This window comes from Melospiza georgiana, chromosome 6, assembly GCF_028018845.1.
Source record: "Melospiza georgiana isolate bMelGeo1 chromosome 6, bMelGeo1.pri, whole genome shotgun sequence".
NCBI lineage: Eukaryota > Metazoa > Chordata > Aves > Passeriformes > Passerellidae > Melospiza > Melospiza georgiana.
The window spans coordinates 25,950,144-25,969,114 of record NC_080435.1 but is presented as its reverse complement, the minus strand read 5'-3'; the positions used below and the strand labels follow the sequence as shown (position 1 = coordinate 25,969,114).

General features: G+C 42.4%; 2 protein-coding genes across 8 annotated transcripts in view; both read right to left on the bottom strand.

Moving 5' to 3' along the window:
- BTBD10 (BTB domain containing 10) overlaps positions 1 to 3,715 on the bottom strand; it is a 28,789-nt gene extending 25,074 nt beyond the window's left edge. For 2 of the 7 annotated variants that reach the window (XM_058027173.1, XM_058027179.1), the window contains exons 1-2: positions 3,498 to 3,652; positions 2,982 to 3,015 (exon numbers count right to left, since the gene is read on the bottom strand). The gene's annotated coding sequence lies outside the window, so the exon portion shown is untranslated. Of the gene's footprint in view, positions 1 to 1,909; positions 2,028 to 2,981; positions 3,016 to 3,497; positions 3,653 to 3,691 lie in introns of those variants that run through there. The other 5 variants (XM_058027174.1, XM_058027180.1, XM_058027176.1 and 2 more) reach the window with 4 other exon arrangements.
- A 4,387-nt stretch (positions 3,716 to 8,102) lies between these two features.
- Positions 8,103 to 10,179, bottom strand: PTH (parathyroid hormone). Its single transcript, XM_058027261.1, has 2 exons — positions 10,094 to 10,179; positions 8,103 to 8,352 (listed from the first exon to the last, which is right to left on the bottom strand). Exons 1-2 carry the CDS (start codon positions 10,177 to 10,179, stop codon positions 8,103 to 8,105), a joined length of 336 nt encoding a protein of 111 aa, XP_057883244.1.
- Positions 10,180 to 18,971: the final 8,792 nt, after the last annotated feature.

Genomic DNA, 18,971 nt, shown 5'->3' with positions numbered 1-18,971 from the left:
TCAAAGCTTTCAGCACAGACAGCTAGAACACTTCAGATTTACTAACATCAACTTGAAGCCAGAATCATCACTAATTTATGAAAGTTGCAGGCTACTGAAATCCAAGGGAATTTTAGAGACCCAGTGGGTTTGACAAGAGAAAAGTCAATGTGGTAGAGCCACCTCAGCCACTGCAAAACACAGTAATTAATGTGTTTACAGCACTACTAAAGGAGCTCATGAAAGGATGGATCATACACTAATTTGTGATAGATGTTGCACAGATTATTTTTAATAACACTTAAAGCATATTCAGCTCTGTGCCATGACCAAATAGAATGCACAAAGGTTGCTGAGCAGATCAAGGGAGATTCAGCCATCAGGTGCTGGACAGAGGTGGGCATGCACTTCTGTGAGATGCAGGACCTGCATTTTTCAAGGTGCACTTCTGTGAGATGCAGGACCTGCATTTTTCAAGGCACTGCAGGCCAGGAGGGGGTAGAAAATGCTCTCTGGAAATCTTTCAGCAAAGAAGGAAAGCTAATCAAAACCAACATCAATGCATTTCCAGCCAGCCAGTCACTCTGTAATTGCTGAGAATACCTGTAGGCTGCAAAAATCTGGAGTCTTACTAAAAATGATGATTACAGTGCCCTGCAATTTTGAGGCAGAGAGCCAAGATGTCTTCTGGCCACCAGCTCATCAGGTAGAACAAAGATCTGATGGCTCCTGCTGTCAGTACTGAGGAACACATTCAAATAACTACCATGTAATACTTCAGGCATCTACTCAGCTCTCAGCCTTGGTCAGAAGCATTTCCAAAAGTAGGACAGGTTTCAGAAGTTCCTCTGCTCTAACCTGCTCCCTGGAAAGGTGACCCAGGATAATCAGGAAGCTCCAACACACAAGTCACCAGCAAGGACAAAACTGGGCATGAGTTGTGACAAGGAAACTTCAAGGCTCAGATTAAATATTTAGACTTTCTGTGAGGGGTGACAGTCTGCTGCTCACTGCCTCTACTCATCAAAGCACAAAAGCAGCAGCAACAAAAAGGAACTTCCAAGATTCACTGGGAATGCAAGCACGGTGACATTACATCCTAATTAAGAAATCCAGTTCAAAGGACACATGCTCATAATGCAAACACCACATACCATGGAAATCCATACCTGCCAAGTGAGTTTCTTGCAAACTAGTGCAGACATCAGTCACAATTCAGCCACATAAAACAGCTTTATACATCATCATCACTGAAATGTTATCAAACTGACACTGATTAAAGCCCAGCTCAGACACATCCTTTGCAATACAGGATCAACATCCACACAGCAGGTCAGGATTGAAGCTCCTCTTAATGAGCAAGTGGGGAGAAAAAAAAAGGAAAAACAACCCTGAGCAGTCACAGGAAGCTGCTGGTATTCCCATCTAGAGCAGCATAAACAACAGATAGTAGTGAGCAGCCTGCAAGCTGTTTAACTCCTAAAGGGAGCACGATGACAGAGCAGCTGTTTGACACTGGAAGCCCAAAGAGCAAGAGGCAGATGACTGCCAGCTCCCCCTGTGTACTGGGATCATTGTGGGAAACCTGCCCAGCTCCCCCTGTAAAAGCCCAGTGGATGGAGCAGCTTCTCCCTCCAGAGCAGAATCGTGGCTCCCAGTGCAGCAGAAGGAGCAGAACCCAACTCCCTGCACTGCCCTGGTGGCCCCCAACACAGGCAGGCACAGGGCTCCACCACACCTGGCATCAGATGAGATGCAGGGCAGCAGAGCAGCAACCACATCTCCTGAAGGAACAAGCAAGGTCTGTACCCATGGCTGCGCCCAGCAGGGACAGCACATCTCAGTGAGCAAGAAAATTCATGCACACAGTTTTTCCCAGCTGAAATGAAGTCCAAATTAGCTTTTATACGTATTTTAAAGACATACATACTTTCATGGATAAGCAACGCTGCTAAAGGAAAGCTGGGCTGAAAGGAACTGGCACAGAAGGAGGTTCTGGTCTTTGGGTATGAACCAGGACAAAGCAGCCCCAGCCCGAAGCACACAAGCTGCAAAAACACACAGTTTATAACAAAGTGACAGAAAACCCAACAGGGATGACATCTGTTACTAATTTAACACACAATGTCATCCACACATCAGCTGTTACCATTTCCAAATGCAATTGTGCCTAAAAGGAAAAGTGGGCTTTAGGAAGGAATTTAATGTGGATGTGAAAGCTGCTTTAGCTTGTTGTCTTTCTTAACCCCTGGGTTCCCTGGCACTAACACACAAACACCAACATGCTGAAAACACCTCCCAGAGCAGCCTCACACAGCACCACCTGCACAGGGGGCAATGGCAAGCACAGGCAGGATGCATGACGAGGTCTGGAGACAGAAATGGTACAAATCCAGGGTAATACTCAAAGGCTTTTGGCAATCTTAACAGGAAAAGAAAATAAAATCTCTGATGTTTTGCAAGAGACTCAGTCCAAGACACACTGACAGACCTGCCAAACACAGTGCAACAGACTGCCCTAACTACAGGGCAATGGATAAAACAAAAAAGGAAAAAAAATCATCCAGTTCCTTTTGACTGTACTTGTGTTCAAGCTACAGAAATTCCAACACCAGATGATGCAGAGACAAGTGTTTCAGCTCAGAAAAAAGATAACAAGTATGCACCACCTGGTTATGGACTCTGAATAGTGAGGCTGATAATTTGAATTGCTTCTCTGGCAAACCTAGGAGGAAAAGAAAGTATCTTCCAGGGAAAGGATCAAGAAAGGTGAAGCAACAACAGAGCTAAGTGCTCTTCAAATGAATCACTGAAGGTGATCCATGAAGAATACAGGCAAACAGAAGTAAGGAGAACAGTGTCAACAGTCAAAAGGCTACTGAGAAGCCAGATTTTAAGCATGTATTCGAATTTGTAAGAGGCAGCCAACAATAAAGAACAAAAAGACACAAGGCTCAACAACTCCTTTGGACAAAGAAGCCAGACAAGTGACAGGAACAAACCTGGGAGAGGTCTATGATGAGCTCGATCCAAATTCTGAAAGAAAAGGGTTCTAAAGTGACGCACTGGAAGGGACCAGAGACGAAGAGGGAAAAGATGCAGACATGGCAGCTACAGACAAAAGTGAATGTAAAGAAAAAAACCTTATGACAGGCAACTGCAACAAGTAATTGTACTATGGCAGATTTATCATATAAACAGCTGATATTTTCTACAAATAAAATATGGTAACACAGAAAAAAGAATCACAAAGACACTGGACTCATGATGAAATCGTTTGAGAGGGTAAATGACCGCTCAGGAATTACACGACGGCTGTCAGGCAATACCACTGTCCCTGTACAGGCCTCGCAGGTGCCACCGATAAACAACACGAGATGAAAGCCGGGGATGGCAGCCGAGCCCAGCCCGCTCACGGCACACAGCAGCCGAGGCACGGGGCCGGTGTGCCTGCGGGCTCTGGGTGCGAACCCCGCGGCAGCGCCGGGAGCCCCTCCTCAGAGACACCCCTGACCCACCTGGCCGCGCCACCTGCTCCGCGGGGCTCACTGCGGATCTCCGGCGATGCCTTCCGATCCAGAGGCTCTGCGGCAGGGGAAGCGGCGCCGGTGCGGCCGGCGGGAGCCCCGGGATGCCGGGCTGAATGGGGCTGAATGGTGCCGAAGGCTGCCACAGGCCCGCCAGCCGCGCCCGCCTACCCGCCCACACTCACCGGCTCGGCGCGGCCGCCTCCCGCCGCCGCTCCGCCAGGCCCGGCACCGCCGCCAGCTCTCGCGAGAGCCGCCCCCGCGCCGCGGAGGAGGCGGTGGCAGCGCCCGCATCTCGCGAGACTCGCGGGGCGGGGCGGGGCGCGCCCGGGACGCCGTTGCCAGGGGAGCGGCCGGGGGCGCCCTGAGGCGGGTGAGGAAGCTGCAGCCTGTGAATAAAAACCCAGCGGAAAAATACCGCGGGGAGTGAAATGAATTAACAAAACCGAAATGGCGGCAAGTCACGTAGAAACAAGCTACATCCCCCGCGCAACCCTCCGCCGAGAGGGGCCGGGGCGGTGCTGGAGAGCGAGCGCCGCCTGACGGCCGTGGGGAACGGCGGGGCGGGGAGCCGGGATTCCTCCTGAGGTGCCGGGATTCCTCTTGAGGAGCCGGGATCTCCTCCGTGGAGCTGAGATCCCGCCTCAGGAGCCGGGATCTCCCCTCCGGAGCCGGGATTTCCCTGAAAAGCCGGGATCTCCCTTGTAGAGCCGGGATCTCCTCTGAGGAGCCGGGATCTCCTCTGAGGAGCCGGGATCTCCCCTCCGGAGCCGGGATTTCCTTGAAAAGCCGGGATCTCCCTTGTAGAGCCGGGCTCTCCCTGTGGAGCCGGGATCTCCCTCTGAGGAGCCGGGATCTCCTCTGCGGAGCCGGGATCTCCTCTGAGGAGCCGGGCTCTCCCTGTGGAGCCGGGATCTCCTCTGCGGAGCCGGGATCTCCTCTGTGGAGCCGGGATCCCCTCTGAGGAGCCGGCATATCCCCTGAAGAGCAGCGCTCAGGGCGATGATGGCGGGCCAGCTGCCATATAATACAGTTTATATCTAGGAGAGCTGGCGTCTCTGATATCTCAACTTTCATGCAAAAACTGATTCCTGGTTTTAGTTACAACTCTATGTTTGTACAGCCCTAGAGGAAATAGGGAGTTTAATCTGCAGTCTGTTTAGAATACAATCAGTAGACGTGGCTGTCGTTCCATAAGACCCCAGCAGAACTGTCCTGTCCTGCAGTTCAGGCACCCTCAATGTACTGAAGTGTCACAGGTGCCGCTAAACCCTTCCCACTCCTCATGGCACAGAGGAGGGAGGATAACTCAATACTGAGCCCCAAATAGATTCAAATCTAAAGAAAACATTTGTCTTTTTTTCTAAAACAGTCTCTGATGCATTGTTATTAAATACAAGGAGGTTTGATTTCCATACCAGGGGAAAGGTCTTTACAAATCCTCATGCACATTGGGGACAGGAGGGGAAGAGGGGACAAGAAAGCAAAGACTTGTGCCATATCCAAACACCCCATAAAGGATGGCAGCTTTGCTGCAACAGACAGCAAACCATGAATCTGTTGAATGAATTCTCTTTTCTATCCTTCAACAATGGCCAGAGAAACAAACCACCCAGTTCTAGAAAGCCAGCAGCAGAACAATGAGGGGCAAGCAGCTGGCACAAAATCTGTCAGAATGTGCAAACAAGGCAAGGAGTCAGATGCCACACGCCCAGTGGTGAATAAGCAACACCAAACACAAGCATTTACAGCAGGCAAGGTCAGGAGCATCTTAGACAGCCAGATCAGTCAAATAGCCAGCAGGAGGTTTCACCGACAGATCTCGCAGTCTGTCTTGTTTCTGTTTGACTTCTTGTGATTTTGGCCTTGCTGAATTTTCATGAGCTCATTGGGGTTTTTATCCATGTGCTACTGTTTAGCTCCCCCTGAGGATCAATATTGATATTGGTGGGGTTTTTTTTTCAACGAGTCACCAGTGAGAGACCAGACTGATTTTCACTGAGAATTCTGTAAAAAACAGGTGTGCACAGTCAGTATGCATGTGCACAGGATAGGCCAAAAAAGCCCTTTGTCACATTACAGAGCAAGGTGATCCTTCCCCTCTCCTGACCCCAGTGAGGCCACATCTGGACTTGTTATTTGATCTACATTTATCATGCCTCTTTTATTTCTTTTCTGACTGCTGTTGTTACAATTTATTATCATGAGATTTATATAAGTGTTTCAGTGGCCTAGTAATTTCTCACCATCCTCTTTCTGGTCTCCTCAGTCTATGAAAGGGCGATGACCAAAATTGCACATTTGTTCAGGTGAAAATGAATCTTTGCATTTTTTTGGTATTGAAATGTTTTTGATAACATCCTCTGCCCCACACTGAACCTTTTGCTGTTGCAACTACTGCTACACTGATCAGAAGTTTAAGCTGAAAATCCATAACAAATGTACTTTCTAGATAATTAGTAAGTAATTATATTAATATTCCATCTTCTTTTTAATGGGCATTACCTAGCACTAGGACTAGACAATACTATGTTGTCTCTAGTCCTGAAAAGTCATACTGCAAGTGTACAGAAAGTTTAAATATTTCTGTAGTCATCATTCATCTATTGGGTAGCTGAAGATTAGGAGGAATTGTGGTTTGGAGAATAGAATTATTTTTTTTTAGATCAAAATGGAACAGGTTTTGATTTTGGCACTTGAAGATTATATAGTTTATGTGTGTGTCATTATTGCAAGGGGATATCAATAGGTTTGTGCTAGGTAAACACTTTTTATTTAACCACCGTTGTGATTTTGTATGCTGGAAGAATGGAAAATAAAAATTACTCTCATCATAACTTTTGTGCTTATTTTGCTGTCATAAAATTAAATGACTTCATAGTCTTACCCTAAATTGTAAATTACATCCAAACAGTCACAGGCCAGTCAGTTCTTATGCTTTAAAATAATGTCCAAGAGCTTTTGGTCCACTTTATTTGGTAATATATAAGTGAGACATAGGTACAAAAATGCAATTTCATTTATTGAAGTTAGCACAGATGCCTGATTAAAGAATAAATAGAAAGTGCACCTTAAGGCCTCGCTTCTACAAGCAGACAGTTGGCACAGAGCCCTGGTACATCTGCTCCCAGCACCAGGGCCTTTGCATTGCTGCAAGGATGGCCAGGAGCATGGGCAGGTCTCTGCTTACAAACACATCTCCAGCCCTCAGCAGGCTGCATCTATATCTGTGGGGAGTTAGAGGGGTTTGTGAGGCTCCCCAAGGCGTGCCAGACATCAAACAAACAAATAAGAGCCAGCCTGGGAACATCCACCTGGGCTTAGAGCAGCAATTCCTCTGGCTCTGAGCTCTGCCAGTGGCAAATGGGGAGGCAGCCACCAGTGTTCCTGCTGGGAATTGCTTCTTATTCATCAGAATAATGATGAATTATTCTGGGGGGGCTCCTGAGCACACATGTGCACAGCCCATCAAAGCCATTTTGTATTTGCTGCCTTTTAAAATCATTGCCATAATTGATTTTTCCCTATACAATTCTTTCTGAGTCCTGCTTGGAGTTGGAATGTATTGCAGCTAACGGTTCCTCTCCCAGGTTAGTTTCTGCATGTTAATGGTTCTCCTTCTGGAGGTCAGGAAAACTGAGATCTCAATTCTACAATCAATTGGTTAGGGAAATGAGTAATTTTATTCATGAGAGCCACTGGTCTCACAAATAAATTACACATGAGGCCTAGCACAACATACAGATGTTCAAAGACAGATAGTTTATAGAGAAAATGAGGGGAAAAAGTATGTATCACAAGATTTTTGTTTCAGTTGTAATTGTCTGGTGTAGAATCCTTTCCCAGTTCTATAGTTAGAGCCAGACTTACATATGTGCTACCATCTCTGCTCCCACTGTTTCTGCACTTAATTATAGGGTTTCATCTTTTGGAGGAGGAGAAGGTAATCAAACCTTCCCTTTGTTTCTGTATTTTGCAAAATTCTTCAGAATTTGTTTTAGTTTTATCCCTTTGTGCTTTAATCTTAAGCTTTGCCTTCCTATCCTATTTCTTTTCTGTTTGCAGTCTTTAATCCTAAATTATTATCATGCAGCTTTTGCTATGTAATTAATGTTCATCTGATTTTAGGCCTTCTTCTGAAAATAGATGTGGGTTTAATTTATGTATTTCCATTAGTACAAAGTTAAACAAAGTTTAACCCTAGGCCCTTTTCTGGAGACAGGCTCCCCTGCATTTATTCCTTCCTGGTTAACAGCACAAGCAGGCCTGGTGATTACACACAAATACTGCCCATGGAAGAGTTGTAGAACTGGCCTTAAATGGTTTTCCAGCTTGCTTACTGATTTGGGTTTCTTTTTCCTTTTATGCTGGCAATTTATAAAATACATCAGCCAAAATGTACCCAGCAGCGCTCCTGGGTAGACTGTAAATACATTTTATTATTTGGTTGTGAAATGTCTCACTCGGCGGGGCTACAGCCTTGAACAGAGCCTTTAATCCTCACTGCAGCTGGAATAAATATGAATGAAATGCCCTACTTGATCAATGCTACACAGACACGTGCTCACGTGGACAGACACGCTCTGGCTGCTCTCACTACGGCTTGGCTTTGAAGAGGACATCCATGTAAGCCTTGTCCAGATCCAGGGATTTCTTCTGCGCCGCTGCCGGGAGCAGCCTCCGGCCCAGCACCACGTCATCCTTGCTGCGAGGCCTCTGGGTGCGCGCGTCCTCCAGGGCGCTGTGCACGTCCTGCAGCTTCATCTGCAGCCAGTCCTGCCGCTCCACCGCGTGCCGGTGCTCACCCAGGTTGTGCATCAGCTGCATCTCGCTCACCGACCTTCTCCTGCACAAAGGAGAGCAAAGACAGGCCCGTGGGAGCCCTTCTTGGGCTCCAGAACTCGGCCCAAAGGCCCAGCTTTGGGAACTTCTGTAAGGAATGACAATACATAGCTGTAGGAGCTGCCTGGCTGATGTGTAAGGCACAGAATGACATCTGGGGAAGAGAGGGATGTAGTAATTACATATCTGTCATGACCTCTACCTTGTCAGAGTGACCCCGAGATGGGTTAGAAAGTCTCTTTTCCCAGCCTGGTGCTTGAAGAAGGAGTCAGGGCTCTTCATTTCTCAGTCTCGAGGTGGTTTATTGTATCTTATCTATAAAATTCTTTCTCCTGGCCTGCTGAGGTCAGCTCAGCAAGACAGCCTAAGGCACTCTGCCTCCCCCAGGGCGGTGTTATGTCTTTATACTAAAAACTACCTGTACAATGTTTACAATTACTTCCCAATACCTATCACCTGTGTTAGACAGTGAGCTTCTATTCTAAACCAATCCCAAAGTGCCAACATCACAGCAGAAGATGGAGGCCAAGAAGAAGAAGAAAGAGAAAGGCTGGACACAGCCAGATCATCTACAACCATCTTGCCCCCCTGAATTCCCATTCTAAAAACCTCAAAATCTACTTTTTCACCTTGTGGTAAATTCACTATCATTCTACTTAATTTGTCATGGCTTACAGATCTTCATCTAAGGTTGGTTACTTGCTCCACAGGTCATAATCAAACCCACAGGGGCATTTTGGGCTCTGTGCCAGGGTCTCTGAGACCCCTGGTCTTGGCTGCTCAGGACAGCCAGAGGGATGTCCTGGGTCCTGACACATATCCTCTGATCAGAGAGACATGGTTCTCTCAGGAAAATCCTGGGAAGCTTTGTAGAAGCTGTGGGAAACTTCGATGAAAGAATTCAAACAACTATTATTTCTCTTTCTGTAACCTTTGTTTATAGATATGGTTCTCCAGAGTGTGCTATTCATAGTTCACCACTAGTGTGAGAGAAGATTCCTAAAGGCCAATCAGGTCTTAGGGCCACCATTGTTTCCATAAGGACTGTACATTTCTAATAATAAAGTGCCTTTTCATGCCTCCTGATGATGGAGTCTCTGTGTCACCTTTGGCTGTCCCCAGTACCCCTTTGGTGACAGAGGGAGAGTGGGGGGTGATTTGTTATTGTTAATGGATATATCAGTGAGAAGGCTTCACAAGTGGGAAGTAGTTCAGTTTTGTGACAATGTTGTTCCTATAATTTAGTTCAGCTATTGCAGAGGAGCTTAGGGCTTTTATAACATTAGGTAAGTGATCAATGAAGCTATGGGATTTATTCAGTGGTAGTTTTCTGTGATCACTAGAGCTAAGGAAGTATGATTCCCTGTGGCTTTGTGTCTCAGCTGGTGGGTGTTAGTGTCTAAGTTACAGCTAGATTCTTACAGTACAAAAGATGTTCCCCTGTGTAGAGCCCCAAGGCATGGAGCTTATCCAATTTGAATAATAAGAGAAGACTTACATGATTTTTATCTCTCTACTCAGCTGCCTATTTTCACTATATATATATATATATATATATATATATATATATATATATATATATACACTCAGAGTGTCTGAGATCTCTAGAGCTGTTTCTAGAGGACAGAGCTTGGCCAGCTCTCGAGGGGTTCAAAAGCAAGGACAGAACTCACACACACAGGACATACAAACCATCACGTTCTCAGGAGCAGCAAAAGCCATCCAGTGTGACATAATGTACTTACACCATTGGTCTTCCATCAGAGGTTGTAATGAAGCACATGGCACATAAAATGATTGCAGCCTGGGCCAGGTTTCTTATAGAAGTCATTTTGTCTGCAAAGGTAGAAATGAATACACGTAAAGTCTGTAGTTCAAGTTATTTCTGTTTGTTCCAAACAAATTTAAATTAGGTAAAATAAGTTGAGAAACATCAGACAAGAGTTTTTGGAAAACATTTCTTTGTGAAACTGGCTAGAGCAAGGAATGTAAATGAAGGATTTGTTTCTAATACTAATTTTGTGAGCAACTCATTGCTACTCCCTGGGAACTCCATGAATTTTGGTCAGCTTTAGCTGCCCTGCATCATCATCATCATCACCATCATTACCATCATCTAGGTACCTATCTCTTGCATAATTGGGTGAAAAGCACCATGTTCTTCCATTATCACTGTTATTATTATTATTGTCATCATCATCATCATTATGACTTTGTAGCCTTCAAGTCCAGTGAAATACTTGTGTATAGATATTCAAATAAAAAAAAAATCACAGAATAAAACTTTCTGTTTCTCTATTTCTTTTGCATATTCTTTAGAATGAAGAGGCTGACACTTTCCCCGACAATTTTGCACAGAGGCATAACTCTACTGAGTTATCCCAGCCACTGTTGAGTTACAGAAGAAAAATTAAAATTATGCCCTTCATTTTATCAGGGATAATCCTGCATTTCTTGTATGAATTCCCCTCTGATTTTTACATCATCATCAGAACTGCCATTTGGAATATATTTAGAAAATATTTACCACTGATGATGCTACAGCAACCCAGTTCCAATATCAGTTTCTAGTCTGAATTTTCAGTATTGGCAGGCAGAAAAGGCATCTTTTTGTTGCCACTTAAGAAATTTGATAGAGAGTAACTGAAACCTAAGAGATAGAAAACTCCACAATGCCATTTTTTGCAATAGTTTCTGCAGCTTTGCTCTAGGTCAGAAAAGCATTTGTAACACAGTCTCTTACATGACAGTATCAATGAGGTCCTGGCAGTCCATCTAACCCAGGATTAGAAATTCAGGACTTGAATTCACTTCAAGATATTTTTCACTCACTGTCTCTCTCTGACTTTTCCATTTCACAGATTTAGTTCAGATAACAGAACAGTTTGACCTTACTAAGATTGACTTATTTTTTAAGATAGTCTGAAGAGAAACTAACACAAAAATGGGCAAAGAATCAATGATAAAATATTCTAATAAGTCTTCCAGAGAACTTGGTAAAAAGTAGAGTATACTTACCAGATAGAATGTTTAAGAGATTTCTGGCTTGGGTATGTCAGCAGATGACTGTCTCTTGATGTCAAGTATATTTAAAGACCACTGAATTGGTTTAGTGGACCCCTTAAATGTAACTTTAAAATAGAGCTTCTAAGCAACTTGGAAGCCCTTTTATTGTCTCAGTTGATGTCACTGTCACACACACCCTCCTGACCCTCATGTACCCACCCTCAGATGCTTTCGTTGATTTGACATTTCATTTACAGGGTAAAGAGGCCTCAGCAGAAAGTCAGTCCTGGGAAGCTGGGAGGAAGTTTGACTTTTAAATTCAGAGTTGTGCCCAAGATAACTCTGTGAGCTCTGAAGCTGTTGGAAGGAATTGCAAAGAAAATTTTGAGTTGTTAAATGCAGGCAGGTAAAACTTAAATGAGACAGTAAGTGATCTACAAGTGAAAGATTACAACTAAATATTTTTATAAAATACTGAAAAGATAATCCTTTTAATATTTGTGGGAAATAAGAACAGTCACTCAGGATCAGATATAAAGTTTATTTACTAGTAAGGAGCAGAAGCCTCCAGAATGAAAGAGGATCAAGTTTTCAATGAGCTGGTACCACTGAAAAGTTGCTGAAATGCTGTTAGACCCTCACTGCTCTGTTTTACCTATATCTGTGAATAGCCCTGAATATCCCCAATGTGCTAAGTGGAATGAAGGCATTTGAACCAGCTGAGATAAAAAATAGGACTTTATAAATGTTGGGAAAGAAATATATAATTCTGCCTGCTTTCTAAGAAGTGAAATGTGTAAATCAGCAGTATTTTCCCATATGCATGAAGAAAAATTATTTTTTGCTGCAAAATGCTTTTCCTGTGTTAGATTCTACTTCTGATTTCCAGTGTATTTCTCCCTAAAAAACTCAAGCAAGGATCCACAACCATAAAACAGTTTGCACTTGCACATTGTAACCCAGAATTTGTAAGATATTATTGCTTTTACCATGAATGCTTTTTGCTTATGCTATGGTCCTGTTGTATCTCATAAAGAGTTGTAAAATTACATGGGGAAAGGGAGGGAAGAACCAGAAACTCCAAAAAGCTCTAGAGATCTCATGGTTCCCTCAGTCTATAGATTAGTGAGTAAAGTGAGAATTAATGAAGCAATTCACTTGAACAAGTCCAAGAAAACAGAGTTAAGATATTGTCAGCTGGCAATATCCTTCCCTTAAATCAGGGATTCCTGGGAATGTGTTTTATTAAGAGAATTGGATCTCCTGGAAACACCAGGATACTAAACTGTAGGTTAAAACATGACTAAACTATTACTAAAGGATATTCCTAGGCATAATGTGACTAAAACATGTCCAGTGGAATGGCATAACAGGCAAGGATTTTAAAATCTCCACACAGTTGGCAGTGGAAAAATCTCTTTTTTAGGTTTTACTGTAACATATGCAAAACCTTTGATGAAACTCTCAAGGTCATTTTTTAACAGAGGCCTGGCATTCATATGGAACTTTAGCATGTGACAGCAAAGGCTGAAGTAAAGGACAAGTGGTAGAAAATTTAGTGACATTTTCATTCAAAGGTAGTGATGGGTTGTACCTAAAATTTCAAACAAAGATGGCTTAACTTGATACCTTGAAAAAGATGCAGTTTATTTCAGGAGAGTGAAGACACAAAAAGAAAAATATTCAGTATGTGCCCATTATTTCTAGACAAATAGAGCCTGTGATGGTAATTAAAGAAATTTTGCTCAAAATGGGCATCGCTTTACATGCAGAAAAAATAACTTACTTGATTTGGATTATTCTCCCTCATAGCCAGAAATTATGTCATTTGAAAATACAGCTGCTAGTAAGTTATGCAATGTCATCCCTGTTTGCTAAACTTGGCATATCAAATGTGGGAATGGCAGATAATGGACCAAGTGAATGCAGTTTTTTACCACACACTGTAATAGCTTGCACTTTTGTTTGGACACAGTGTATCCAGTGTTTAATAAGGAGCTGAAAATGGTATTGAGCTCTTTCAATGTTTCAGTCAGAGGATGATTCATGTTCAGATTCAAATTTTTCCCTGTCTTAAGCATCCTTTTAATAATTCAGATCTGTTTTGGGCACTACTGAACTGATCCCAGGAAACCAGGGCTAACAACTGCTGAACTGCTGTTCAGTAAGAGGCTTAAAACTACCCACATTTATAGGCACTGCCACAAAAAAGAAACAACAGACAGAAAAAATAAATATTATCTTTCCAATTGAAAGGCATTTCAAGATATTTTGTAGGTACAAGACTGTGCACGTAAATACAAAGGCAAAGTATGGATGAAAAAATCTGGAGGTTCTTAGGAATTCTTTGTGCCTACAAATGAGACCTGACCTATGGAAGACAATTTTTGCTTCTCTTGGAATAAGAAGAGGGAAAACACGGTGGATTGATTCTGAGTTTCCAGAGGGAGCATGGGCACCTTTTTAGGCTGAAATACAAAGATATGTAGAAGACTTTAGTTCACATATGTGACTGTTTCTTCATGCACAACAGCAAACTTTCTCAGGCTAGATCCAAGCTTGATAGGGTGTTCTCTTCTACCTTCACATAAACTCACAAAATGCTCTATGGAGATGAGACAATATAATAATAAATTCTCTAAAGTTTATTACAGGACAGGTTTCTCCATGCCAGGCAGCATTGCAGACACCGGGCAGGGGATGGCACTTCTGAGGATGAGGGAGAGGCTGAAAACCCAAAGTGCTGGAACCACAGTGTGGAGGGAAGAGCTGACCCCAGCCTTTTCCTCTGACAAGAGTTTTTCTTGAGCAGCCAGCAACCTACCCTTCCCTGACCTTCCCTTATAGATTGTACAGATACCTGAACCAATTGGGCATGAAGAAATCTGGGTTGTTTATTTGCAGCTGGTGTGCCACTGACGTTGAATTTGTGCCATTGGATGTAATCAGACTCCAGGGCTGAAAACAAGGGGAAAGCAATGAGACAGATTTTACAGCCAGGTAGATGAACAATGACCATATTGCAAAAATCCTGAATTATTTTTAAAATGTTTTTTACATATTCTATTAATTTTGTCATGGGAAAATATTATACTACATCTTGAAATTAAACCCATCCTGAGGTACATCACCGGAATATGCTTAAAGGACACAAAACTTTCTACAATTCTACTGTTCAGTGATTAAAGCACATTTTCAAAAATTATTGATGTAATCTGGTGTATTAATATTCCTACAGAAGTCTCCATTCTCTAGATTTAAGGCTTCAGTGCTGCAGGGAGATTCCTCCAGTGCTATTTCCACCAGCAGGCTTTTCCCACACTGCTTGTTGCAGAGGGCAGCTCCAGATAAAATGCTTTCCAACTGCACCTATGGCTTAAAGAATATTAGCAGGTCATTGAGCAGGGGAGCAAAGTAATTGATGACACACTGGATGATTGGTGAGGCAACTTTCTAAATGTGTCCAAGGAATGCTTGTGTCTTGACACAATGAAGAGCCAAAGTGACAGTCAGTAAACTCCTTAGAACTTCATTTGATTGACAAGATTTGTGGCTTTTCAAATACCACAGCAGCATGTTCAGTAATTTATGTAAGCAATGTTGGGCATCTTCAGGTGGGTTTTGGGTTCATGCAGCCAGATGAAGCTTCAAGCCCATGAGAGTTTCTAACTGGATAAAAAACAGCACAAGGATTTCTCAAAAGATCACCTATCACAGTTCGAGTTTGTGTCCAGTCCTCATACAATTTGGTTTTAGCAGCTACTGGCAACTGTGCATTTGGACAGAATTGCTTACCAGTATGTCTTCTCTCCAGTTACATAAAATCTTTCACTTGAGAATCACAGTATTCCTGAATTTCCCTGTTTCCTTTCTGGTTAAAGTATATACTGATGATGCTTTTTTCCTAGTCTGTGGACATTCAGACCAAGATGGATTAATTGCAAACATTTTAATTGCAAACTGAAAGATCAGAGAGGGAACAGAAGCTGGTAGATTCTAGTCCCAGACACCTGACTTCAAGTTCACTTACCTGGGGAGATGTCTGACTGTCATGATAACTGTGACCCAAACTATTCCTAGAGTAAAATAATTCAATGGAACTCACGCAATGAATGGACACTTCCTTTTGCCCTCAGCGTAACTCAGCCATGTCCAGTTTATCCCAGAATTTCCCTGTTGACCTCTCATGGGCATGGCAGGCCTTGCTGGAGAGATCAGGAATGCAGGAGAGCTCGCTCTCTGCATGCCACCCTGGAGGATGGCTGCCTGGAATGTCACAGAGCATTACGTGAATCTTTTGAAGACCAGATGGGGGCTCCTGCTTACCTCATCTTCCTCTCATGAGAAGAATCTGAAGCTTGGTGAAGCAGCCCAGAGCAGCCTAGAGGAATGCTGAAATGGCTGTCAAAGGAAGCCATGAAAGAGAGCTACCTCTGACTCTCTGCATATTTCACTGGTCAGTAACAAAAATGCTGTTGTGCATCCTGAACAATGAGAAAAGCCATAGGAAGTTTCAATGAGTACATATTGGCACACTTTTAAAGTTCTATTAGTGAATTGTACACTAAATATGTAAGTATTTATAGAAGTTCTATTAGTGAATTGTACACTAAATATTTATAGTATTTATAGAATTGCCAGTGTAAGTCTAGGTTTTGATTTGGATTTTAAAGTTCTGGTAAGTTATTTTACAGTCAGTAATCAATAAATATTAGCCCTGATGACACTGAAACACCATGCTGTCAATGCCCAGCTGAATGCAATGCTATAATGAACAATACAGTACTTTGTGACCTTTTCCAGAGGGCAGGAAGCTGGTACAACACTCAGAACTGCTGTTGGATCATTGGATTTTAGGGATAATAGCAAACTGGATTATGCACATGCCTACTCACACACATCTATACATAGGCCAGAATATTTCCAGGCCCTTGCTGGCTCTGAGAGCTTTGGGCAGGCCTGAGCTCCCTTCCAGTGCCACGCAGGGCACTCAGGGTTCCAATGAGGGCTCAGGTTCTTTTGTGTCATCCCTGAACCCACCACGGCATCCCTGACAAGCCACACAAGGACAGCACATCTTGGAACACAAGGAATCCCAGAGGGAAATGCATCTAATATTGAAACAGGGATGAGTCTAAAATCCACTCCCGTTCCTTGGCCAGTCTCAAGCACTTCACTCAAGGCTTTGGGATTCAGGAAGGGAAAAATGTGTAAAAATTCTTCTTAAGTAAAAATCTGCAGACACAATCACATACATGCACATTCTATAAAAATCAACATTTAAAAAGCATTTAGGACATCTGCTAAAAAAGGTTTGAATAGTCAATATCACAAACAACAGATTCCTGCAAGTGTCAGGTTTGACCTAGCAAAACTAGTGTAAGAATGATTGTGCCAGCTCTGCATAAAAGAACCATGAAGACTCAGGATGATAGAGGATAAAACAGAGAGGGACTGCAGGTTTTATGCAGGTAGCCATGTATTTTTCTATCCTCCCTCCTGAAGAGATAGCTCAAGTTCATATTCCCCTGCTTTTGCAGCCACTGCAGATGAGCAGATAGCGCCCAAGCAAGCACCCTGATGAAATCTCATGGCAATGACGAGTGCAATTCACAAAAGAAGGATGACATTTCAGACCTTTCCTGCAATCCAGTGACTATCCTGAAACAATCTCAGTCCACAGGCTACTGAAAGACTCATAAACATACAGAACTGGCATAAATCATTGTTTGGGTTTTGAAAGAAAACAAGAAAACAAGAAAACAAGAAAATATCTCCTGTGCTATGCAGGAGATACAAGGAGATGCAGACCCTCTAATAATGGTGATACTAAGAATGAAAAATATGTGGTATTTAATGCAAAGCTTTTCATTATTTGAGCAATAATTTGCAGCAAATAAAATGCTTTATGTTATATTTTAAGGACCTTGTCCCAGAAATAAACCCCTTTAAATGAAAACTTCTAGGTGAATACTTATCAAAAATTAACTCCAAAGATATAAATGTTGACCTGAAGTTTCTTTGTGATAATCTCTTAATGTACTTTTACATATATTTGTATTATTTACTAACACATAACACATTTTCTGTATTTTTCCTGCTCTATTTAATACAGCCTTTTCATAAAATATTGCCTGGACTATTAATATTTGTCAAAATCAAATTCTTATTCAAACTAATAATTTTCTTAATTTTAAATCCATGCATATTATTTTCATTATATTTTTAAAACATATTCCTGTGTTCATCAGAAATTTTCTCAAAACTAATTTTTTTCCCTAGCATCTCCTGAAATATCACTACTAACATGAAAATCTCACAGTAATTTTGACAATCTAGTTCACTAAGATTAGCACCTTATATGAATGCTATACAGACTATCTCAATTAAAAAGCTTTCATCCTTAACTGTTTTTTCTTTGCTTAACCTCCACTGAAATCTAATCATAGGTTTTGTCTCCTTCCATGTGACATTCAGGCTCTTCATCTTAATTTTCTCTGCTTTTATAACGGGCCTAGATCATCACTTGCATGCACTGCACATTGTCATTTTAATTTCTGCAGTTTGGACTAGGTAAAAAATCCAAATTTGCACAGTTTGCACTGGGCATGAATGACAAACTAGAATGATGAGTAATTGAGGACCTAACCCTGTATTTCTGCCCTCATTTTCTGTTATTCTTTTTTTTTCCCTGTGATCTCCCTGTCTCATGGGATAGGCTACTGAGGGTAAGAATTAACCAGTTCTGCCCAAGCAATCACTTCATTTTCCATAGTTCCTAGTAATTATTAAAATGGTGAACCCTATGAAATCCAGTCCTTATATTAATTTTTTCTGGGTAAATCTCTCTTAGGAACAGGCTTTTCACCATTACCCAGATAACTTTCCTCCTATTGTCTCCTCTGCCCTTTTCTCACTGCCCACTACCTAAACAAATGTCTGGTTCTCACCATTTAAGAAAAGATAACAATTACTATATGTGCACAAATATTTATATCTAAAAAGCAGAATCCATAAGAAGCAGACCAAGCCTGTACAATCCTTCTATAAACTGTTCCTTCTTATCTTGTAATTTGTACAATTTTGTATGAGTTCAAGATTGAGGACCCTGAGTACAGACTGTAGTTTTTCATTAATTCTGCACAATTATAATCCTGTAATAGTAACAGAGGGCTTCATACTTTTGCAGTGATCCTATAAATGCAGCTTAGAAACAGAATCATGTGAAAGAAGGATCCTAAGCCAGCTTCCCTAGCAGCCTTGTGAAATTACAGAGCAGAATAATTCAGATAATTGCTGCATTAGTTTTCCCAAGATTAGTGTCCCTTCTCCTCTTTCCTACACCAAGAAACCTGAAAGGGATCTTTGTGCGTGTCTGTAATAGAAATGACCTGAAAAGCCAAGGCATGGTCAGAAGCTGATAGGAAATAGGGCATGCTAATGTGCAACAGATGCTGAGGTGGGAGTGCATCCTGGACCCCTGAATCTCTTTGTGTCTGGGAGATCTGTAGACATTTGTGAGGTATAAATTCACCTGGGGCACAGAGAGGGTGGCTTGAGCTGAGTGTTGTTCTGTGCTGTAACTGCAGGAGCAGACTCTATAAATAGCCCAACCCA